This window comes from Chelon labrosus (genome assembly GCF_963514085.1).
Source record: "Chelon labrosus genome assembly, chromosome: 23".
NCBI lineage: Eukaryota > Metazoa > Chordata > Actinopteri > Mugiliformes > Mugilidae > Chelon > Chelon labrosus.
The window spans coordinates 15,501,510-15,520,807 of NC_140356.1; the positions used below are offsets into that span (position 1 = coordinate 15,501,510).

The window sequence follows — 19,298 nt, forward strand, 5'->3', positions numbered from 1 at the left end:
AATCAGTCACATTAAGGGAAGAAAGCCTTTGACGTCCAAAGTTTTTCCGTTACTTTAGCAAAGCTAGGGTGTCACTTTGCTTTTAACCACTTTTCCAGTTACTCAACCGTTGGATCCACCAACACCCCAGTCAGCAGCGCCCACACAAAGTTTTCTTGGACATGCACAAACACAAATTACAGCCCTCGGGGGGCCACAGTGTGTGGATCTAGACGAGTTTTGAGTTTCATTCATTCATTCATTCTTGGAAGTGTGTCATTGTTGAAGCACAGCTTATGTTCCTGGAGAAGCCACCACACCCAAGCTAATGGATTAATTTACCGTGAAAGTAACACGGCAACACCTGAACGCTCATTGCAAAACACAGTTCTGAGCCAGAGAAATTCTGGAGTCTGAAACAGTCACTTATACTCAGTACACCTTGTGTGCCCAGAGCTCTGAGGCTAATGGAAGTGAAGACTAATCTACGGTTCAGCAGTTACTATTTATTCAAAGTATTCAAAATTCTCTACCAGTGCAAACGTAGGTTAAGGATTGAAGTGTGTAATTAGTTTTATCCATCCCATACTACTGTAAAATGTTTTAAGGGTGTTTGAATGTCCATCCTAAGATTAAAAAAAAACCAAACACTTTTACTCCTAATTGTCTACATTTTGTTAAACAGACAACGGTGAAAGAAGTCCCATTAGCCGCTAGCATTTCTCATAGCCATGGATGTACAGACGGACTATTAGATTAGTTAGATTGCTTTTATAGCGCAGAAACTTAAAATTTGATGATTCTCAGGCATCCTCAGGAGTTCTGTGGAACATTTTCGTTAGAGAGCAGAGTCTGTTTCTTCGTAACGGACAAGAGATCTACAGATGTTGCACTAATGCTGTAAAATGATGTGTAATGGAATCAAAAGGACGACAAATCACATCCTTGCGTCTTGTCCTTTACCCTTAAAATGTTTCTGACAACCTCTGGTTTACACAAGACGACATCTTAGAACGTTTTTAAAAGGCTCCTCCTATGAGGTGGCACCATCATTGGCACCATTAATCAACGCTGGCGGATTCACTGACAGAGAAAGCCTCTAAATCCTCTACATCACCCTCCAGTGACATACGGTTAACAGAGCACCCATGTCCATGCGGGGTTCAATGTCAAACTCCCCCGCAGTATCCTTGTTATGGTTATTAACAATCCACAGAAACCACAGATGGAGAGGGAGCAGCAAGGTGACTCATGCTAAGAGAAAACTTATGCTTGAGCCTCCAGTTCGGAGAAAAGAAAAGACCATACTACTGGTATTACGGTATAGCAGAGCACGGTTTCTAATTTCTTCCTTCAACTGGTGCCACCACTTTTGAAAAGTACGTACGTTTTTTTACATAACACCCAGCCATAGATAACTCATCTATTCTGGCCTCTATATAAAAAAAAGGTATTCAAAAGCTGTAATTGTACTCATCAAGGTTGAAAGTGGGATCTTCCTCCTACCTCCCTCCTTATCTCTCGTGGCCCTGACCCCTTTCTTCTGCTCATTCATCCACAGCCTTTGCACCAAATACTGATCCAAACCTATCTGGGTCCTCCCAGGAGAAACCTCCCAACCACAGGTGCAGGGACTACCTCATTAAGCCTGTCCTGGCTGCAAAGAAATGGCACAGCCGAACCAAACGCTGCACCGTGTGCTACTTTAAGGTAATTTATTTTTCATACGGTTTGGCTTTTTATTTATCAAACGCCTTGCAAGCCACGCAGCATCCCTGCAACATTCATCAGTCACACTGAAGAGTCGTGTAGCTCTATCTTCCTTCACACCGACTAATGTGACTACAAGATAAACACAGAAACGGTTAAATTACAGTGAAGATGAAGCCTCTATCTGTGCCAACAACAATGAGTTTTTCTTTCAATTAGACACATCAGACAAATATTAATGATCCCCAAAGGAAAACCCAAATTACTTCCGATTTCAGGGCCACCAGCAAAAGCAACAATGTTCTTTTAAGCTCTCAAAAATCTAATAGATGGATTGCCATCGTACTCTTGGAGGGCAACTACCCACTGCGGTGAATGCTGACAATAAGCCTGAACTTTACCTTCTGTCTATCTCATGTTTGTTCCAGTTTTTAAGGTTTCATACAATGCAGACAAACACTTGGTCCATAGATTGGCTTCCAGGAGAAAAATAGTTTAGAAAATTAGCTGACCAAATTCCTGTGCTTTTGCTTAACTTTGCCTACAAACATTGCACAGATAAAAATAAAAACCTGGTGGTAATTCCGAGCAGACACCGAAGGAGAATCTTATTAAAAAGTTAACTTTACCAATTCTTGGTTTAAGACCAAATACACTAGCCTGGGTGCCAGCCGAACTTAGTCCCGCCTACAACATTTGAAGTCTGGAAGTTCGGTCTGGCATTGCTCCGTTGAGGCGCAATTATGCTCGAACAGGAGCTGTTCGTACCAATCAGATTCTCAGGGCGGGCTTTATACGACGATGGACAGATGATCAACGGTAACGTAATCACGTCAACAAAGACGGCTGCCGCTGGAGAACTGAGATGTGTAGATTCTGACATCGAGTCTGTTCTAGAACATATCGACAGCGCATCAATTTTAAAAGAGGAACAGATAAATGCGATCAAGGCATTTGTTAATCGGAAAGATGTTTTTGCCGTCCTTCCTACGGGATTCGGCAAAAGTTTAATTTGTCAGCTGGCTCCGATGGTCGCTAAGAAGATGGGACACAATTAACATACGTCACACACTCCGTTGCTCTGATTGGTTATAGGTCTATCCAATTGAGTGCAGAGGCATTTTTTTTCCTGGTTCGGTTGAAACACGCCCCATAATCACAGCTCAATGGAGCGGTATCAGACTCACATTCTGACTAGAATTGAGTATGGCTACGTCAGGCTACAAATACACACCAAACTAATAACACTCCCATCCAGCTCAGCTGTATTTTTAACAGCAGATTAATACAATAATCTGAAATCGCGCTCATCATACTCCAGCCCAATACTGTTCTAACCACATTTATTGATTTTTTAAAAAAGGGAATTAATCAGCTTAAATGTCAGTGAGACTTTTGAGAACACAATCACGCTAAATAACCTGTATTGGTGGCATCTTTTATTTCATGCTGACAATAAACCAGCACACTTCCCTCTGTGATTTATAGTCGCATATTTAAAGAACCTAGATAGAGGCGTCAAATCAATCCTAGGACTTTACGCAGTACTTGTCAAGATGGCCAAACTGAGATTTATGCAGGACCTATCAGATCAGTTAAACAGGATCAAATGATAAAGGTTAACATTTGGCGAGAAATACAGCCAAAAGCAGAGGTTTTTAAAAAGGCGTTCTCTCTCCCTCTCTCTTCCTCTGACAATATTAAAGAGATTTATCCTTGCAGGGGCTGTTTATCTGCTGAGGAGGAAGCGCACTGCAATCCCCTCTCGCCAGACCACATCTTTTTTGTCACAGTCTCCACAAAGTGCCTGAAACTGCAGAGAAAGGAGAGATTCAAGGAAGAAACATCTCCCACGCTGCTCTCCCATCATGCCTCTGCACTTACTGTACTGTAGTGCTACTTCTGTGGTATGGACAAGCGCTGAGGAGGAGGAGGGAGGAGAAGAAGGACTGGAAAGAGCACAAACGCATCTCTTTAGCAATTAAAGATTTATAGAGACCTGCAACAGGAGAGAGGAGGAAGGAAAGGAAGCACATGTGTAACGGCTGTACCAGAAAAGATGGGTCTGCAGGAACAGACGAGACTCGGCACAGGTTAACAAACTCAAAGTCAAAGGGAAGGACTTTCTAAAATAGGCCCTGCATTGTTTTTTGTTGTTTAACACATCTCTGAATGCAACCAAAACAAAAGCAGCCATGTGCAGCCGTAAATACACAAATTAGAAGTCGTTTGAGAACACGTGCACACTTAGCCTACACTTAACACAGTGCAATATATAGGTCATAGTCCCTTGATGATAATTAGAACTCTTTATGGTCTCCATTTAGAAATCAGTGCAAGACACTCATCATTCTGTCTCTTATCGGAGGACAAAGAGAAGCGTATTTCAAACTGACCTTTATCTAAATAAAACGTAAAGCATCGGATTGTATTTGACGCAGGCAACACTTCAGCAGCAGAACAATTCAAGCGGTGTCATAAAATCTGAGTTTATACTTCCTCAAATGATTGCTACTAGATTTGTACAGTAAAACAATCGCCGTAGATCTTTTATAGGTGTTTGTTCTGTAAGGAAGCCGCAGCTAAATAAAGAAATGTGCATCTATGTGGGTCCTCTCACTGGATGTAAAGTACGCGAGCTGCTGCCCACTTGCACATGCATGGGCTCAAGTGTCATCTGGGCTTTCCCTCCCTCATCAGTCAGAGCCCCTGAGTGAAACCACAGTAAGGCAGGAGGTGATTCAAAGGGCTCACACAACCACACAGACACACACACAAAAAAAAAAAAACGACTGGTTTGTAAAGACTGCGATTCTAATTTATAAATAAATGGCTCATAGATCTAAACAGACACCGTTATTTATCAGAAGGACGAAATTAACATCAAAACAAATCCGTGCAAACGGTTTTCATTCATTGGAATCAACACATTGGAGTTGTTAATGCACTATTTCCGGCAAATATTTTCAAAATAAAACCAACAATTTTCTTTATTAAGTGAGGCTATGAGCTAAGAAAACTTGAAATGTACATCTTACATTTACTAAAAATACACCCAACTTAGAAAAAAATAAATAAATAAAAATCCAACACTTAAAATTTGAACTTTTGGATAATCAATTATCCAGTGCATTGAAAATATTCTTAAATTTTGCTGGTAAGACGGTTTTAAATTTAAGATAATTGAATGAGACATTAATTTCAGTGAATAAATATATACATTTAGCGGTCGCCATTGCTTTTAATCTCTAATTACTGTAATTGGAACAGGTGTGGTCTGGTGGACGGTTAGCTTCGCCAGCTAGGCGAAATTTAAAAGGCTCACGTGCGATTACGGTTTGTGCTAATCTCTAATACGCAATGCTGTAATTTCTTAAGTTTTAAACGCAATAAAAAAAAATATACGATTAAACAATCTGAATCGTTCTAGTTTTATATGCGATATTCTTTTGAAAACTACCGCTCTTACTTCCCGTCTGGTTAGCGCTAACGGCTGCCAACTTCCCGCAGCTGCTCCACGCCGACTGCGGCTCTCCCAACTGCCCTGCTGCCCGCAGCCGTGCTCGTCGGAGGCGGCTACAGCTCCGTGCTAACTGGACACCCTCTCTATCTCGCTACACGCACGTTGACACCAAAAACAAACAGAGAATAAAAAAGCTAAACCTAACGATTTGTTTGTCCGTTTTACCAGCTGGGTGTGCACGGAGACCGTTTGAATGTTTTTAGCCCCGGCGTGTTGATGCTCAGGTCCGCGGCTCCCACCACCACACAGCCAACAAGACCAATGGAAGATGCTCCGGCAGCGGCGTGCCACGACACACCGCTGCTTCCCCAAATCCATATTCAGAACCCGATAAACAAAAAAAACCCCAAAAAACAATTTTCCACAAAAAAAAAAAAAAAAATAGATTAAAAAAAGCTGCGTCCTACCGTTGGCATCAATTGGTGCTGGCTGACTCTTCCTCTCGCGGCTGTCAAAGAGGCTGTGCGGTGCAGCAGCTGCGGTCTCTTTGCCTCCTCCCACCGGCCGCCCCTGGGCTCTGACTGCTGGATACTTCCACCGTGAAAGAAGCCCGGTACGACGCCGCCGACCGCCTGTCTATCCGTGCGTCCGTCTGCAGACTACAGCAGCTAGACAGACGGCTACTCAAATATGAGATTCTACATAGGCAGGGCGTGTAACCCCGCCCGTGGGCCCTCCTCTGTGTTACCCCCGCCGGTACGCGCCGTCCTGGCGTGTGCAGACCGAGCGCCACGCCGAATTCCATTCAAAAATCTGTGAAGTTAACGCGGCTTGCTTCATACGCGTAGTATCGTTTGTCGTTGAACAGTGAAAAGAAGAATTATTCAAAATTATTAAAACATATTCAATTCGGCATAGTTTATTTCCTTTTAGTCAACATTTTTGAAAAACTTGGTAGAAAAATGACAATTTAGAGCTAACAGGTATGTGTCATATCTATATCTAATCAGATAAACAAGGAAATGATGGTATCCACATGATATCTTTGAAAAGCCGATTCTTTCTGTGTTAAAAAAGTAGAAATCCATCCTGAACACCATTTATATCCAGTAAATGAGGCGTCTGAAATCCCTAACATAAAATTATCCATCGATCTCTCTTAAATCAAACTGCCTATTATACCAGGACAGGCCTTTACTATTGATATCCACATAAACACATGCAAAGCCAATTTGCTTCCCCGCATATCAGCCTGTTGCCTCGGGAACTCTTAAAAACCTCCAGCTGGTGCCGTTATTCATCTTGCAACTGTGATTAGGGCTGTAATAGTTTCATAGCACTTAGCTGAAGGGCACAGAGTTGCTTTTTGGTGCAGTAACTGTAACATAATCTGCAAAATAAATCCCCATTCAGAGGTGGAAGCATGAGCGCAGGGTGACACGGTCATGCACATGGTGGAGCACATTAAGCAAACAGTTCTGGGGAATGTGTGGTATGTCCCCGCATGCATGCGTGTGCTTGTGAATGGACTCCAGGCTCCCCCTTCCCAAAATATGTGGAGGCAAACCAAGTTAAAATCACCGTGTCAGGATGCAGAACAGGCTGCAAACTGGGCTCTGACCCACAAACCTCAAAGTGGCCTCTCATGCTGACACAATGCTGCTGCTCAGATGTCATGACAGGACATAAAATGTGTACAAGCACTCTTCAATTTCAGCCTTTTTCTGCAGGTTATCCTCATTTGTGCTTTACATAAATGTTTCCTGAAAGGCCCAACAATCTTTCCATTTTGTTTAACATAAAAAAAAAAGAAGCATGCTCTTAAACACAGATGGTGCTGTGCATGATCAGGACTTTCCAGAGCCGCCGATTTCCCCCAAATGAGTTGATTATTTTTCCTGCAGCTCTTGGAAAATCGGGCCAACTAATGAGGAGGGAACAGACCTTTCCTGTTTTGTAACAGCCTCTCTGGCCTCCCACGTGAATACCTGCAAATAATGCGACACAGAGACTTGGAGGATTCTGCTTTTATGTAGCAAAACAATCCCTGGCTCTGCTCACATAAAAGCATCAATTAAGTTGCAAGCTAAGGTGAATCAGTCAGAGACCTAGATACTGGAAGTTTTCCTCTTGATGGATGAACTCGTTTTACTTTGTGTTATCTCTGCGCTGCAGACATTTTACTGGCAATATGTTTATTACTGTTGACGAGAAGCTGCAGAAGGAAGCAATTCAGTGAGGGCCAATAACAATATGTGGACATCCAAGTCTGTGCAGCTTAAATGAATAGCAGTTTCATCTCATAAAATGACTAGCTTTTTGATATTTTAAAGGCCTGTCCTTCAAGTATAATGTCCTCGCCGCCTCTTCAGATGGACCGAGGCAGTCTGTTAAGGCCTGTGCTAAGCTTGTTGTCGTCCCCGTGGAGACATGGAGTACAGCTCTGGATTGATTTGTTCCTGTGGAGAACACAGACACCAGCCGGCAGCTTCCAGCCGGCAGCAGGCAGCCCCGACCAGCGCTGCCTCTGCAGGAGAGCTCGTAGTCCTGGCTCCTGCAGTGCATCACCTCTGCCTCTATTTGTGTGTCCTTTTCCTGTCTGCACGGGTGCACAGATCCATTAAAAGACACATGCATGCATGTAAAGCTCAGCATCTGTAAATGTTGACCAGAAACAGACGACGATGCATAATGTGATGTTTCTATTAACTCAAGCTACATGATAAAATCGCCAAAACATTTATTAAAAGGAAAAGTCTGACTAATAACTTTATATAAGTCCAGGAATTATGAAACCAAGCAACATAAAAATAAAAGCCTAGTCTACACTGACCTCTAGTGGCGAAATAGAAAATGTGCACACAATAAACAAACGCAGGTATTTATATTTATATATATATAAATATATATATATTTTTCCCAGGCTGACTAAATTAGAAAAAAGAGCTTCAGCATTTATAAAAATTTATTGTCAGGATATATCTGAGCTGTTTAAATTATCAGCACCCCAGTGTTTTTATTAAGGCAGACACCTCGATTCTCAGGCGCCTCCATGTGGCCAAACACAGTCACTGCAGCCACATTTTGAGGAGGAAGATGCTTCAAGTCAGTTTTGTTTGCAATAGGCATGAACATTGTTTTACACCCTGTTAAAAACATTTATGAGCAGCATAAAAGCACTCAATACATACACATTGTGCATAATTGTATGATTCTAATTTATATATAACTGCACATACATTTTGTTTTACAAAGATCTTAAAAGTTGCTTCACCTACGAAGAATTAATTGCATTTTAAACTGACTATATTTTACTTTTTAGTGCTAGAAATCTTAAAATTCACTGGCTGCATCTTCAACAGTGTGAATATGTATCATTAATAGGAATAATTATGATTAATTGCATTGATTTCTGAAGCAAATGTTGATTAGTTCAATGTATATTCACAAATATTTGACTTTAAACTGACTAGTTAATAAGTCAGTTACACGTGAAAAGCCTTGTGAGACTAATCAGTAATAAAAAATCAATGTTAGCTGCAACCTTGACATTGATAATGACTATTATATTTATTAAATTAGCCTCGAGTTAAAGGGAAATGCCAAACATTTGACATATTATCAGTTGTATAATGTCTTCGGAGCGTCCAAAGTGTTTATAAACTGCTTCTAAATGCTAAATGAAAGTGTGAATCGTGCTCTTCCGCTGCAAAGGAAAAAAACAAACACCGGCAATAAATCACACAGCAGCGCGTCCTAAATGAATCTTTCATGTCGCGTCAAGATTTTCTTTTATTTTGACAGCGTTTCAGAATATCATACAGGTAAACAAGATTTCTGCAAAAGTTAATATATCCGTAATGTTGCATTTCATAAAAATAGTTGCTCCACTTACAGTCTTTGTGACCATCAATAGTACACCGAGTCATATTTATAGATATTTGTTCAGGGTCTACACACTGCTATAACACTACACAGTGATACCGAGGCGTCTGCGTGGCGTCGTTCCATCACTCTGTAAACGCACATCTGCGCGTCTCTTGTCGTGGTTTTGGATCTCCTTAGAAAACTACTTACATTTTGGCTCAATGGAGGCAGCCCAGAAAGCGGTGAGTTGTGCAAAGGCTGAGGACAAATGACTACATAGTTTTGTTTTCTGCCTCAACAAAAAAAGTCACACAATACAGGAGCAGTCCAGCTAAACGGGGGATGGTGATTCAGAATGTAACTGAAGTTCGGGGTCTTTGCTTGACACAATCGTTCGGATCCCAAACCCTCTGTGTTGGATTTACAGTCAGTCTACTTTAGTCCTTGTGTGATAACGGATTACAGTGGCAAACACAATGATTCCTTCTGCTCCTTTAAGCACCGTTCTCTCAGCAGAGGAAGGAAACTTTCACCCCAGCATTATTAGATGAAACGTTTAGTCCAGAAGACTAAAAAAGTTGACCGTTTCTGTCAGCTGCACTGCTAGCCTGTCAAGCTGTGGTAGGGTTGTAGTAAGAGTGACATATAATGGTGGCTGTGTTGCCACTAGTCAGACCTCTGGTGGCAAAGACCTCTCTCTGATTGGCTGATCATCTCAGCGAACCAGTGCACGAGAAGAGAAACAGAGAAAATAAAATACATTCAAATATTTCCACAACAACCAGAATGAATAAAGTGTTTCTTGGCGTCCTAGCTCCTCCCCTTTTTGGATGACGAATACAGACTACTGCCACCTGCTGGTATGAAGAGTTATTTTTTTCAGAATGTATGTGGCTAGCTGGTCGTTAGCTGTAGCCTTTACGGTACAGATGCAGGTATTTGATGCGTCTTTACCTTACCTAGTCTCAAAACCAAATTTTTATTGGAAGTTTAAACTCCAGCAGCCAACGTTACCCAAAACACACGGGCCGAATTCACATCCTCACCCTAAAACATAAAATGGAAAAGCAGCTTTTAAGTACTTCTGTAGGAAATCAAGGAAGAGTGAAAAGCTTGACAGGACCAGCTGTAATAACTGAGAGTGGCAGAGCTTAGAGAACGGTCAGCTGTTAGTTTATTACGTAAAAGTGGACATGAACGTCGCCTTCCACGGCAGGAAAAAAGAAACCTACACTGAGCTTTGGCACGTATATGCATGTATTAATACCACACAGTGTCGACAGAATCAACTCAAACCACAGAGCGTACACAAGCGATGGAGGAATATCGGTTGTGAAAAGTGGCTTAAAGTGCAACACCACAGATGGCTGCTAAGTGCTAGCTTAAAAAAAAAATTGTCAACTTCTCATAAAATACAGTTTCTTTAGCCAAAAGTCATTCCATATTCTGATCAGAGTGCAGGTGGTGTTTTAGAAAATTATTATTTTGATTGAGTAGATATTTAGTAGGCCTCGAAGAAAGGTTTGGAGGCGTGTCCTAACCCCTCGCTCCACCCCAGCTCCTCTCTTCAATACAAACATGGCCACTGAAGAGCCAAGATGGCGACCAGGAAATGCCAAAATCCAAGGCCCTTGAACCAATGTGCGACGCCAGTCTTGCTACGTCCACCTTTTACTTACGGACTACAGCGAGAACAAATTAAACTCTCTGTCTCAGCCTCGATGGAAATTACAGAAATATTCAAGCGAGCTTTTCTGACAGGGGAGATCGATTCTCTGACGACTTCACTAATTTGGTTTGGCTTGGGTGCAAAGCTCCGCCGCGTCCTGACATTTGATTATACCATCTTATACGAACCATTCTCAGTGGAGTGTCAGACCTAATTAAGAAATCAATGATGAGAAGTATCATGACCCAGTTGCACGAATAACGACCGCCGACACCTCTGTTAATGGGCTCGTTTTCATACATGAGCCCGTGAAATAAATTATATATTTCACCATATCTCACTGGAAAAATACAGTTTCTTATTTATATCTGTAAAGGTGGTGTTGTATAGCAGCCTGGTTTGAACCCTCTGAAGTATTTTGTCTTTGAAACCTCTCCCGTCAGTCTAAGGCACTCTGGCCCTCGGTCGGTACCACGCGAGCTCCTTCCATCTGCGCCCGGACTGGACGCCGCTGTCGTCGCAGATTGCTTTTTTTTTTTGTCCGTTAAGCACAAACATGAAACACGGACGATGACTGAAGAGCAAAAAAACAAAAAAGACAGTGCAGTCGATCGCAGCGGGCCTCAAACTGCAACCATGGGGCTGAACGGACATGGGGGGAGGGGAAGGTAAGGGATGGGGGAGGGGAATGGTGTGCTGAAAGTTCCGGTCCATGTCGCGCCGCTTCGATTTTTTACTTCTGCGGACTAGAAATTTCCATTGGCTATACTATAAGGTTCTGTTCCACTTAAAGAGGATCTTATTTACAAAATGTTCCCACATATTCATATTCTTTATAATATATCTATGTCTATGATCATCTGATAGATTATTCAAGACAGATTCAGGCCCACACAGTCTCTGTTAAGGCAAAGTTCTGCTGATGAGTAGATCTCATCTCCGCTGTCGCTCTCTGATCCATTCACGCTCATCAAAAACAAAAGAAACAGGCAAACCATCTTTTTGACATTCCATTACATAAAATAGACTCCACTGTGTAGATGTATAAAAAACTCCAAACGTCATTTGACAGTTGCGTCCTGTCACGTCGTCTGTATTTGCATGTTTGTCTCCCTGTTTTGCTCGGGGGAGAACTCAAAGTAGAGGTCTTCAGCGATTCTCCGCCACGCTACACAAATGTTCTACTTACTCTTTTATTTATTTTTTTATTCGTATTTTTTTAAATTTTTTTTTTTAAGGTGGATAATTTTCCAGTTTTTAAGGTGTTGGGTGTAAAATATTTCTCAAAATAATTTAAAACACAGTATCATAAATAAAACTTTTAAAAACACGTGGTCCAGATCACTCTGCCCCGCCTTTGTTTTGACTCAGTGGGAGAAAAGGTTTTTAAGATTTAGGAGCTCGGGAAGGGGTGAGGACGGTGGTTTCATCCAGATGGGGTGGTTTAGTTCAGATGAGTGTGGCCACTGTTTCCTGCTGGAGCCGTGGTGTTATCTGCTGAGCGTGGACGTGCCTGTGCGCAGCGTGCTGGGCAGCTTGTCCGATCCGGGGATCTTCCAGGGCCCAGGAGAGACGGTGGCCTTCCTCCCCGCTGCGATGCCGCCTCCACCGCCGCCACTGCTGCTGCTGCTGGTGTTCTTGTTGGGCAGGCTGGGACGGCTCTCTCCGAGGCTCCTGTCCAGTTCCCTGGGCCTGGGTTTACTCTGCTCCGGCTCCACCTGCTTCCCGCCGCTCCAACGCTCCACATCTTCCCGGCTGTTACCGTTGGTGTGCGGGAGCTTCGAGCTGCTGGGAGAATGAGTGGATTCTCTACTTTCCCCCACACTTCTCTCCTTGGACCTTCCTCTGGAGCCCCTCGAAGGTTTGGGCTCTCCGCTCTGCCCCTCCTTGCCCCCTTCCCCATCAGTCATGGGCTGCATCCTGTGCCCCTTGTGGGTGGACCTGCCACCCTCTTTCTTGGCTCTGCCGCTCCCGCCGGTCGAAACCACTCTCCTCCCCTGGCTGATGGGGTCTGTGTTTAGCAGCTCGGCTTTCTGGGGGCTCTTTGAACGCTCCGTCCTGCCGTCCCGTGCCACCGAGTCTCGAGGGACGTCCTGAGGCGGCAGATGAGGAGGATCGGGGGCCGGGGCCAGATGAGATGAAGGCGATGACATGGAAAGGCTGTCGATGGGAGGGGCTACTTCCGACAGGCTTGGGGAGGCTGAAGGGCGAGCATCCCATGGGGCGGCATTGTCTGGAGCACACATACACACAGTCAGTAACACGGAAACGTACGCTCGGCTCAAAAGCTAGCACAGCACAGCACTCCACAACCACAGCACCACATCAAGAAAATCATCACTGCAAACACTTTCATTCTGCAATCTAGAAGCACTAAAGCAAACATCAGAGCAGCGCTATAACCTACTTCCACACGTGTCACAGGGCAACTCTGCTTCTAGACAACATCAATCTGCCTCCCATAGCACTCTTTAAAGCCACGGCCAATCTAAAACCTTGGCGGAAAATCGAAAACAGGTTTAATGAAATGGATGATGTGCCCAATAGGGTGGTGCTTTAGTGGGAATGAAAACCTCAGGGGCCAAGTTCTCTCTCTCTCTTTCTCTCTTTCTCTCTCTTTCTTAAGCCTGGAGAAGCCTGTATCCTCCGGTGCAGGGGCTGCACTGAATCTACAGTGCATTCCTCCACAGCTCTCCACTCTCACGGACTGTTAGCTTCTGTTTCTGCACCGGCGAACCCCGGTCCCTCGGCCATCAGTCATTTTCAGTTGTCCAGGCGGGGGGGCAGAGGCTAGGCTAGCTGCAGTAGCGCCATGAGGCCCAATTATAAGAGGACTCTCATGCAGTGGTGCAGCATATTAGATGCAGCGCTAAGAGGAAGAGAGTCCTCCGTCATTTCTAAGCACTCGGAAACTCCTCAGTGTTTTACCTACGGTGTGCACGAGGCAAAGAAGTGAGATTAGACTCATAACAGGGCTATATGTGTGTGTGCCGGTGTGGTATTAAGAAAACTAATATAATTACACTTCTGCTGAGTCAAACTCACACCTAAAAAACTACAACATAAGCACACAAGTCTGTCTTCATCAGCAGAAACAAGCCCTAAACACAGCACAAACATATATATTAGCATTTTTCAGGTTCAGGCTAACTTGTTAGCACACAGCTGCCAAATTATACTCCATCACACTTTAGCAATGCTTTAATGCAGAGCTGCTAAACCCCAGGGGAATATCTGGCTCTTTAGCTGCTAAATGGACGCTATGATCCCAACGCTAGCCGCTAACTATGTGTGAAACTCAGTGTAACACTATTATAATATGACGTAATAGCCATTTGATCTCAAGCTTTTATAAAATACAGATAATTGCTACTTAAAATGGTAGTTTAACTGTAAATTTAGCATTTAAATGTCTTAAAGGAGCTACTATGGAGTTAGTGTCTGTCACAAAACATAATTAACAATAAGTAACCCCAACATTAGACTATTAAAGTAAGAAAACAGGAAACTTGCTTCTTCTGCGGCGGATACTCCTTTCTTACAGATTTGTTTAAAGTTTACTTCCTGTTATTTTTGTGTGTACATGTTTCTAATCAAAAATATTATTTAGCACAAAACAAAAGTATCATATGTCAGTTTTTTTTAAAACAGAAAGTCAGATTTCCTATGTCAGAAACTTGAGCTAGAGGCCAAAATAATGTTTATCTATGAAAACTCAAAGTTGCATTATGGGAATTGTATTTTTTCTTTGTACCGGAATTTAATCCATAGACTGTATAAAGAAGGACGGTGGAACTGCTCCTCTAAAGTGAAGCCAAAGCAAGTAGAGCTCCCCCTGGTGGCTGGCTGCAGTATAAGTTATAAGCTCCGCCCCCTCCATGTTAGTGAATGGGACTTGGGCCAAAATAAAACACTAAAATACATGTCAAATATTTTTCTTTTCAAGGATGGTTTCTGCCATTTTAGGTGGTTAATATAATGTTGATGAATGTTCAAGTGTCAATTATTTGGATAAGTTTCGTTTTAGTTAGTTATTTGATGTTATAGAAACAGGATGTGACATAATGGCAACTACCAGTTTGCCATGCTTACTGCTCCGTAAAGCAGTCCCTTGGGGTTATGAAAGTTGTAAACTAATTTTTTTAAAATAAGTACAGTGTATAATCCAGCATTACCTTGTAACTGGTGGAGGTAGAGCAGAGCGTAGTATTAATTAAAAGAAACACAAGTGAATCTAGAGGAAGTGTGGGCGGGGCATCAATATCGCTGCTCTGTGTGGCTCCACTCTCGGACCGTACTGCGCAAACTCTGGCTCCAAAGTTGCAAGATGGCGCCGCCCGTATCCCCGGGAAAATAGCGTCAGTTTGGCCAATGCAAGGAAGTGGGGACGCATCCATATTTATATACAGTCTATGGTTTAAACCAAGAAATACAAAAAGTCCATAAAACTGGATATTTTGGTGTCGGCTGCATCAATTTGAACACGTCTTAAGTTCATCTGCCTCTTACGAGTCCGCCAACTTTAAACGAACAGTAGTATAGATATATTTAAGAACAACACACTAATGAGAAAGGTTTTATGTTGTAAAAGTTGTTCTGTGTGTATATATACTTTTAATTATTGGATCTTTCTGGAGGTTTGACATAAGCGGCGAAGGCGTCTGCAGCTAATTAGGCTTTTAGAGCATTCTTCAGCGAATTCTTCAGTGCAGCTCTGAGGACCTTGATAAATGTACACCCAGGAGGTGAAGCCCTTATGTTAAATAGAGGCATTCAATAACAGTAATACCGCAGAATAATATCCATGCACACACGCACAAATGCACTGCTTCTATTCTTGATTTCCTGTGAAACTAAAATCCTCACATTAGTATGCTAATATTTTAAAGAGCTAAATTAATCACCCTGCAGGATTTACATTACCTTCCAGTATGCAAATAAAAAGCCTGAAAACTACACAGACCTGAGCGTGGGGTTTAAAACTTCTGTTTGACGTCTGGCTGACCACACCGAGACGCCTCGTGTGCATATTACAACCACCTCTAGGCACGTGTGGCAAACGCTCTCCACAAAGAGACATTAAATCCCTGCCTGGAAGGACGCTGAGGGCACGGGGGAAACAACATCAGCCTCTATTTCCCGTGCTTTAGGGGCTGCAGGGTGACCAGAGAGGCCAAATGACGATGAATACGTGTCACCGGGGGCTTTAACGGACAAAAACTCTCAAGCAGGAGGATGTGGAAAAGTGAATGTCACGCTGATGCAGGGGCCACGGGAGTGAGTGACGCATCAGCGTTTTATTACCCGCGGTGTCACACAAATAAATGTCCCCTTGCAGGCTCGATCCGTGCTGTGCCGAGATTTTACTGGGTAAATAATGTGCCGCAATATTTCATCTCCCCCGAATGACTCAGGGTGAGCGTTCATATAGCCGTACTTTGAGGCCCGTAGGTAGCTGCTGGTGGCTGATTTATCTTTCAGTCGGGAAGAGAGTTACGTTCACTAATTTCACAACCTCCTGCAGTTCAGAGCGTTTCTTTTTTGTTGTTGTTGTTGATTAACCCGCCGGCTAAAAGGCGAAACCTTTGCAAAGCAAAATTAAAACAACACACAAAACCACTGCACAAAAACGCCAGGGTTAAAGTGAAGAGAAAAAGCATTCGTATGGTCACAAACCGTGTCTTTAGAGTGGCCCATTAGGAAGAAATAGGGGGAGCCATGCTTGTCACTTTTCATGCACATGGAGAGACTGGAAGATACCATTCCTATAGAAGGGGAAGTAACAACCTAGACCAATCAATTAGTGATAGATCACTGAAATGGACAGAAGATAAACGAGTGTTAGTCAAGATAGAAGAGACAAACATTGAGTTTATAGCAGAAAATACAGAATAAAGAATATGAAGAAGTGTCAAGATATAACATGAATTTAAATGCATGCCAGATTAATGTTATCAAGAGTTACACTAAGGTAGCAGTGAAGTCTAAGAGTTAAGAGAGGAATGGTCCTGGTGGTAAAGGGCGGATACTTACCGTACTCTGGGACCTGCCCCGTGCCCCTCTTCAGGAGGAGACGGACGCGCCTCCCTCCAGACTTGATTAACTCGATGGCTCTGGCGTGGGTCATGTCCCGGGTGCTCTCTCCATTGATCTCAATGATCTGGTCCCCGACCTGGATGCCAGGAAGAGCGACAGGACAAGGAAACATTGATCAGAGAGGGAAGGCGAAAATATTTGGCAACAGGTTGGAGAGGAGCTTGAAACCAAGTGCCTCATCCAAGACTTCTGTAAAGTCCCTTCCTTTATTTGATCATTAAAGCTTGGTTTATACTCCTGGAGCGCCCCAAGTCAACATTTACTTTAACTGAAAGACGTCTGGGGAGGTGATATGTAGGAGGCAGAAGGGTGGAGAACTTTCTGTGGCTGTCTAGGCGCTGAGAAACGTGAACAAGGAAAGGCATTTTGGACAAATCACAGTTGTCGGAGTCTACATCGCTGCAACGCATAGTTAAATATCTAAAGGCTCATTTATAGTCCTGTGGGACATAGACGCCGTAACCTACGTACATAGCCTACGCCAATGCAAGCCATTTATACTTGTGCACTCATCAGTCTCGCTCTGTAAAAACACCACCCGAACACTAGTCGGCGCTGTGTCTTTTTTGCCAGTCGGGTTAATTTTTGCTTTTACTTCCTGCTTCACTTTCAACAGTGGCACTTGAAACTTTCGCCGAAATTTCGCAGAAGACGAGTCGTACAAATGTTTGTATCTCTGAACCTCCTCAGTTAACCTTTCGTGTCAATGTGTTCCATCTTTATTGATCCAAAACAATTGGGGGGATGGATAAGCAGCTGAAAATACTAAAGCGGAAACACGCTACTACCAAGTGGGCCAATCACAGCTCTTGCGATCTATACTAGGGTCTGGGCTGTCGCCATAGCTACGCCTAAACCGCCTATTAGAAGCTAGCACCTCAAGCTACGTCGTAGATCTAACACAGGGCGATAAATCTGGTTTAACACTGTCATGTGAAGTCAAAGTTAAAAGCTGGGGCAAGCAGGGATCAGACAGGATTAGATTCAAGTAGATCAGAGGACAAAATTATTAGTTATTACAGCAGACAATAGGAATAAAGACAAATAAGGGGAGGTATAAGGATTATAAGAAAGATTTTAGAGCTTCATTTTACAAATATGACTTGGACTAGAAAACGTATGGTTAAAACACGGCTTAACACTGCAAAGAAAAGACGGATTAATGAGAAGCATGCATCTGCAGCTGAGAGTGAAAGGGTTAAACACAGGTGCCTCTTTGCTGACAGCCATAATCAGAGCAGATTTCTGAATTCACAGCAAAAAGCAGACTTCCCCAAAGAGCTCACTGATAACGACCACAGATAAGGAAAGGAAACTATTAATTGCACAAAAGTAAAATATACATTATTTTTTTCACATCTGACTGCTGTGTCCACACAGCTTTGGCCACAATGCAGATAAATTCAGATAATCGTCTGGATGTATTTCCTCCGCAAACTTTGGGCGGCTTTGCTCAGAGACTGAAAAATAATAAAATACTGTGTGAGTTTGGAGCGGCTGAGTCAAGGCTGGAGCCGTGTTTATAGATTTGTAGAGTATCGATACAGCTTTTGGATGGTAATGGGGAGAAACCAGCACACGTCTGGAGAATAACTACAAAAAGAACAATAGATAAATACGTTAAATGCAATGCAAGAAGCTTTTTTATAACGATTAACGTGGATCTATAATTCTGTGAACGCTAATAAGTGATGAACTAGTATCATTTGGATGTAATCATGACCAACCTTTTGTCAAGAGCCTGCAGAGCAACACATTATCACACCCTGATGAGTACAACATTAAACAACCAGCAGCAGCTCAGGTTAACGGCTACTGTAAATATTATCTGGTCCACGTGAGCACCGGTCGCTCCGAAAGACGGCTCCGGGGTCGACTAATGCTCCGGGATTCACGGGGAACAGGACGGAACGTGACGGCCAATTACGCTAACAAATGGAGAAGTCCTCCAGTAATGGCCGGGGTAATTTCAAAGTCGGGGGCGGACTCGAGTCAAGAGAGGGGGAGTCATTAGGTGTCATTACGGCCGCGTGAAGAGAGGTGGGAGAGGTGGAAGGGAAGGCAGAGACGGGCCCGCTCATTAATCCTCACCTCCCAACAGCAGAGGAGACTGCGCTCTAGTTTCATCTTCAATAAAGAGGGAGCTAAAGTTGAACGGACGGCACGTGAAGGTGGAGTTATTATGATCTTTAAAGGTGAGAGAGAGATCTGTAATCACTTTAGATACATTTCTTAAAAGCCCCTGCACTCGCACTTGAAGCTAAAAAGAGGAATTTGCTCCTTGTTGGTGATTAGTTTGAGGTTACTATGGTCAAAACATGTTTTCCTCACTTTATACAGATGTTACAAAGAGCCTGTAGAGTAGAGAGGACTGAAAATGCCAGAGCGACTGCAGGGAGTTTTTTTTTTTTTTTTGGTTTCTGCTCGTGCTAAAGTACCACTCAAACGCAAAGTGACAGCCGTGCCACAAACGCTTTTCCACCAGCGTCTCACATTTACTTAAGTTAAACGCAG

General features: G+C 43.1%; 2 protein-coding genes across 3 annotated transcripts in view; both read right to left on the reverse strand.

Moving 5' to 3' along the window:
- Positions 1–5,724, reverse strand: part of LOC311508448 (fatty acyl-CoA reductase 1) — a 44,651-nt gene extending 38,927 nt beyond the window's left edge. The window contains exon 1 of one of the 2 annotated variants that reach the window (XM_084573207.1): positions 5,620–5,724. In XM_084573207.1, the coding sequence (XP_084429333.1) occupies positions 5,620–5,628 (9 nt within the window). In that variant the 5' untranslated portion in view covers positions 5,629–5,724. Of the gene's footprint in view, positions 1–5,377; positions 5,382–5,619 lie in introns of those variants that run through there. The other variant, XM_084573208.1, reaches the window with a different exon arrangement.
- A 2,995-nt stretch (positions 5,725–8,719) lies between these two features.
- The window catches only part of magi2a (membrane associated guanylate kinase, WW and PDZ domain containing 2a), a gene marked incomplete at its 5' end in the record, with an annotated part of 242,434 nt that continues 231,855 nt past the window's right edge, over positions 8,720–19,298 (reverse strand). The window contains 2 exons of the mRNA XM_084573366.1: positions 8,720–12,921; positions 16,722–16,860. Coding sequence (XP_084429492.1) covers positions 12,179–12,921; positions 16,722–16,860 — 882 coding nt within the window. The 3' untranslated portion in view covers positions 8,720–12,178. The remainder of the gene's footprint in view (positions 12,922–16,721; positions 16,861–19,298) is intronic.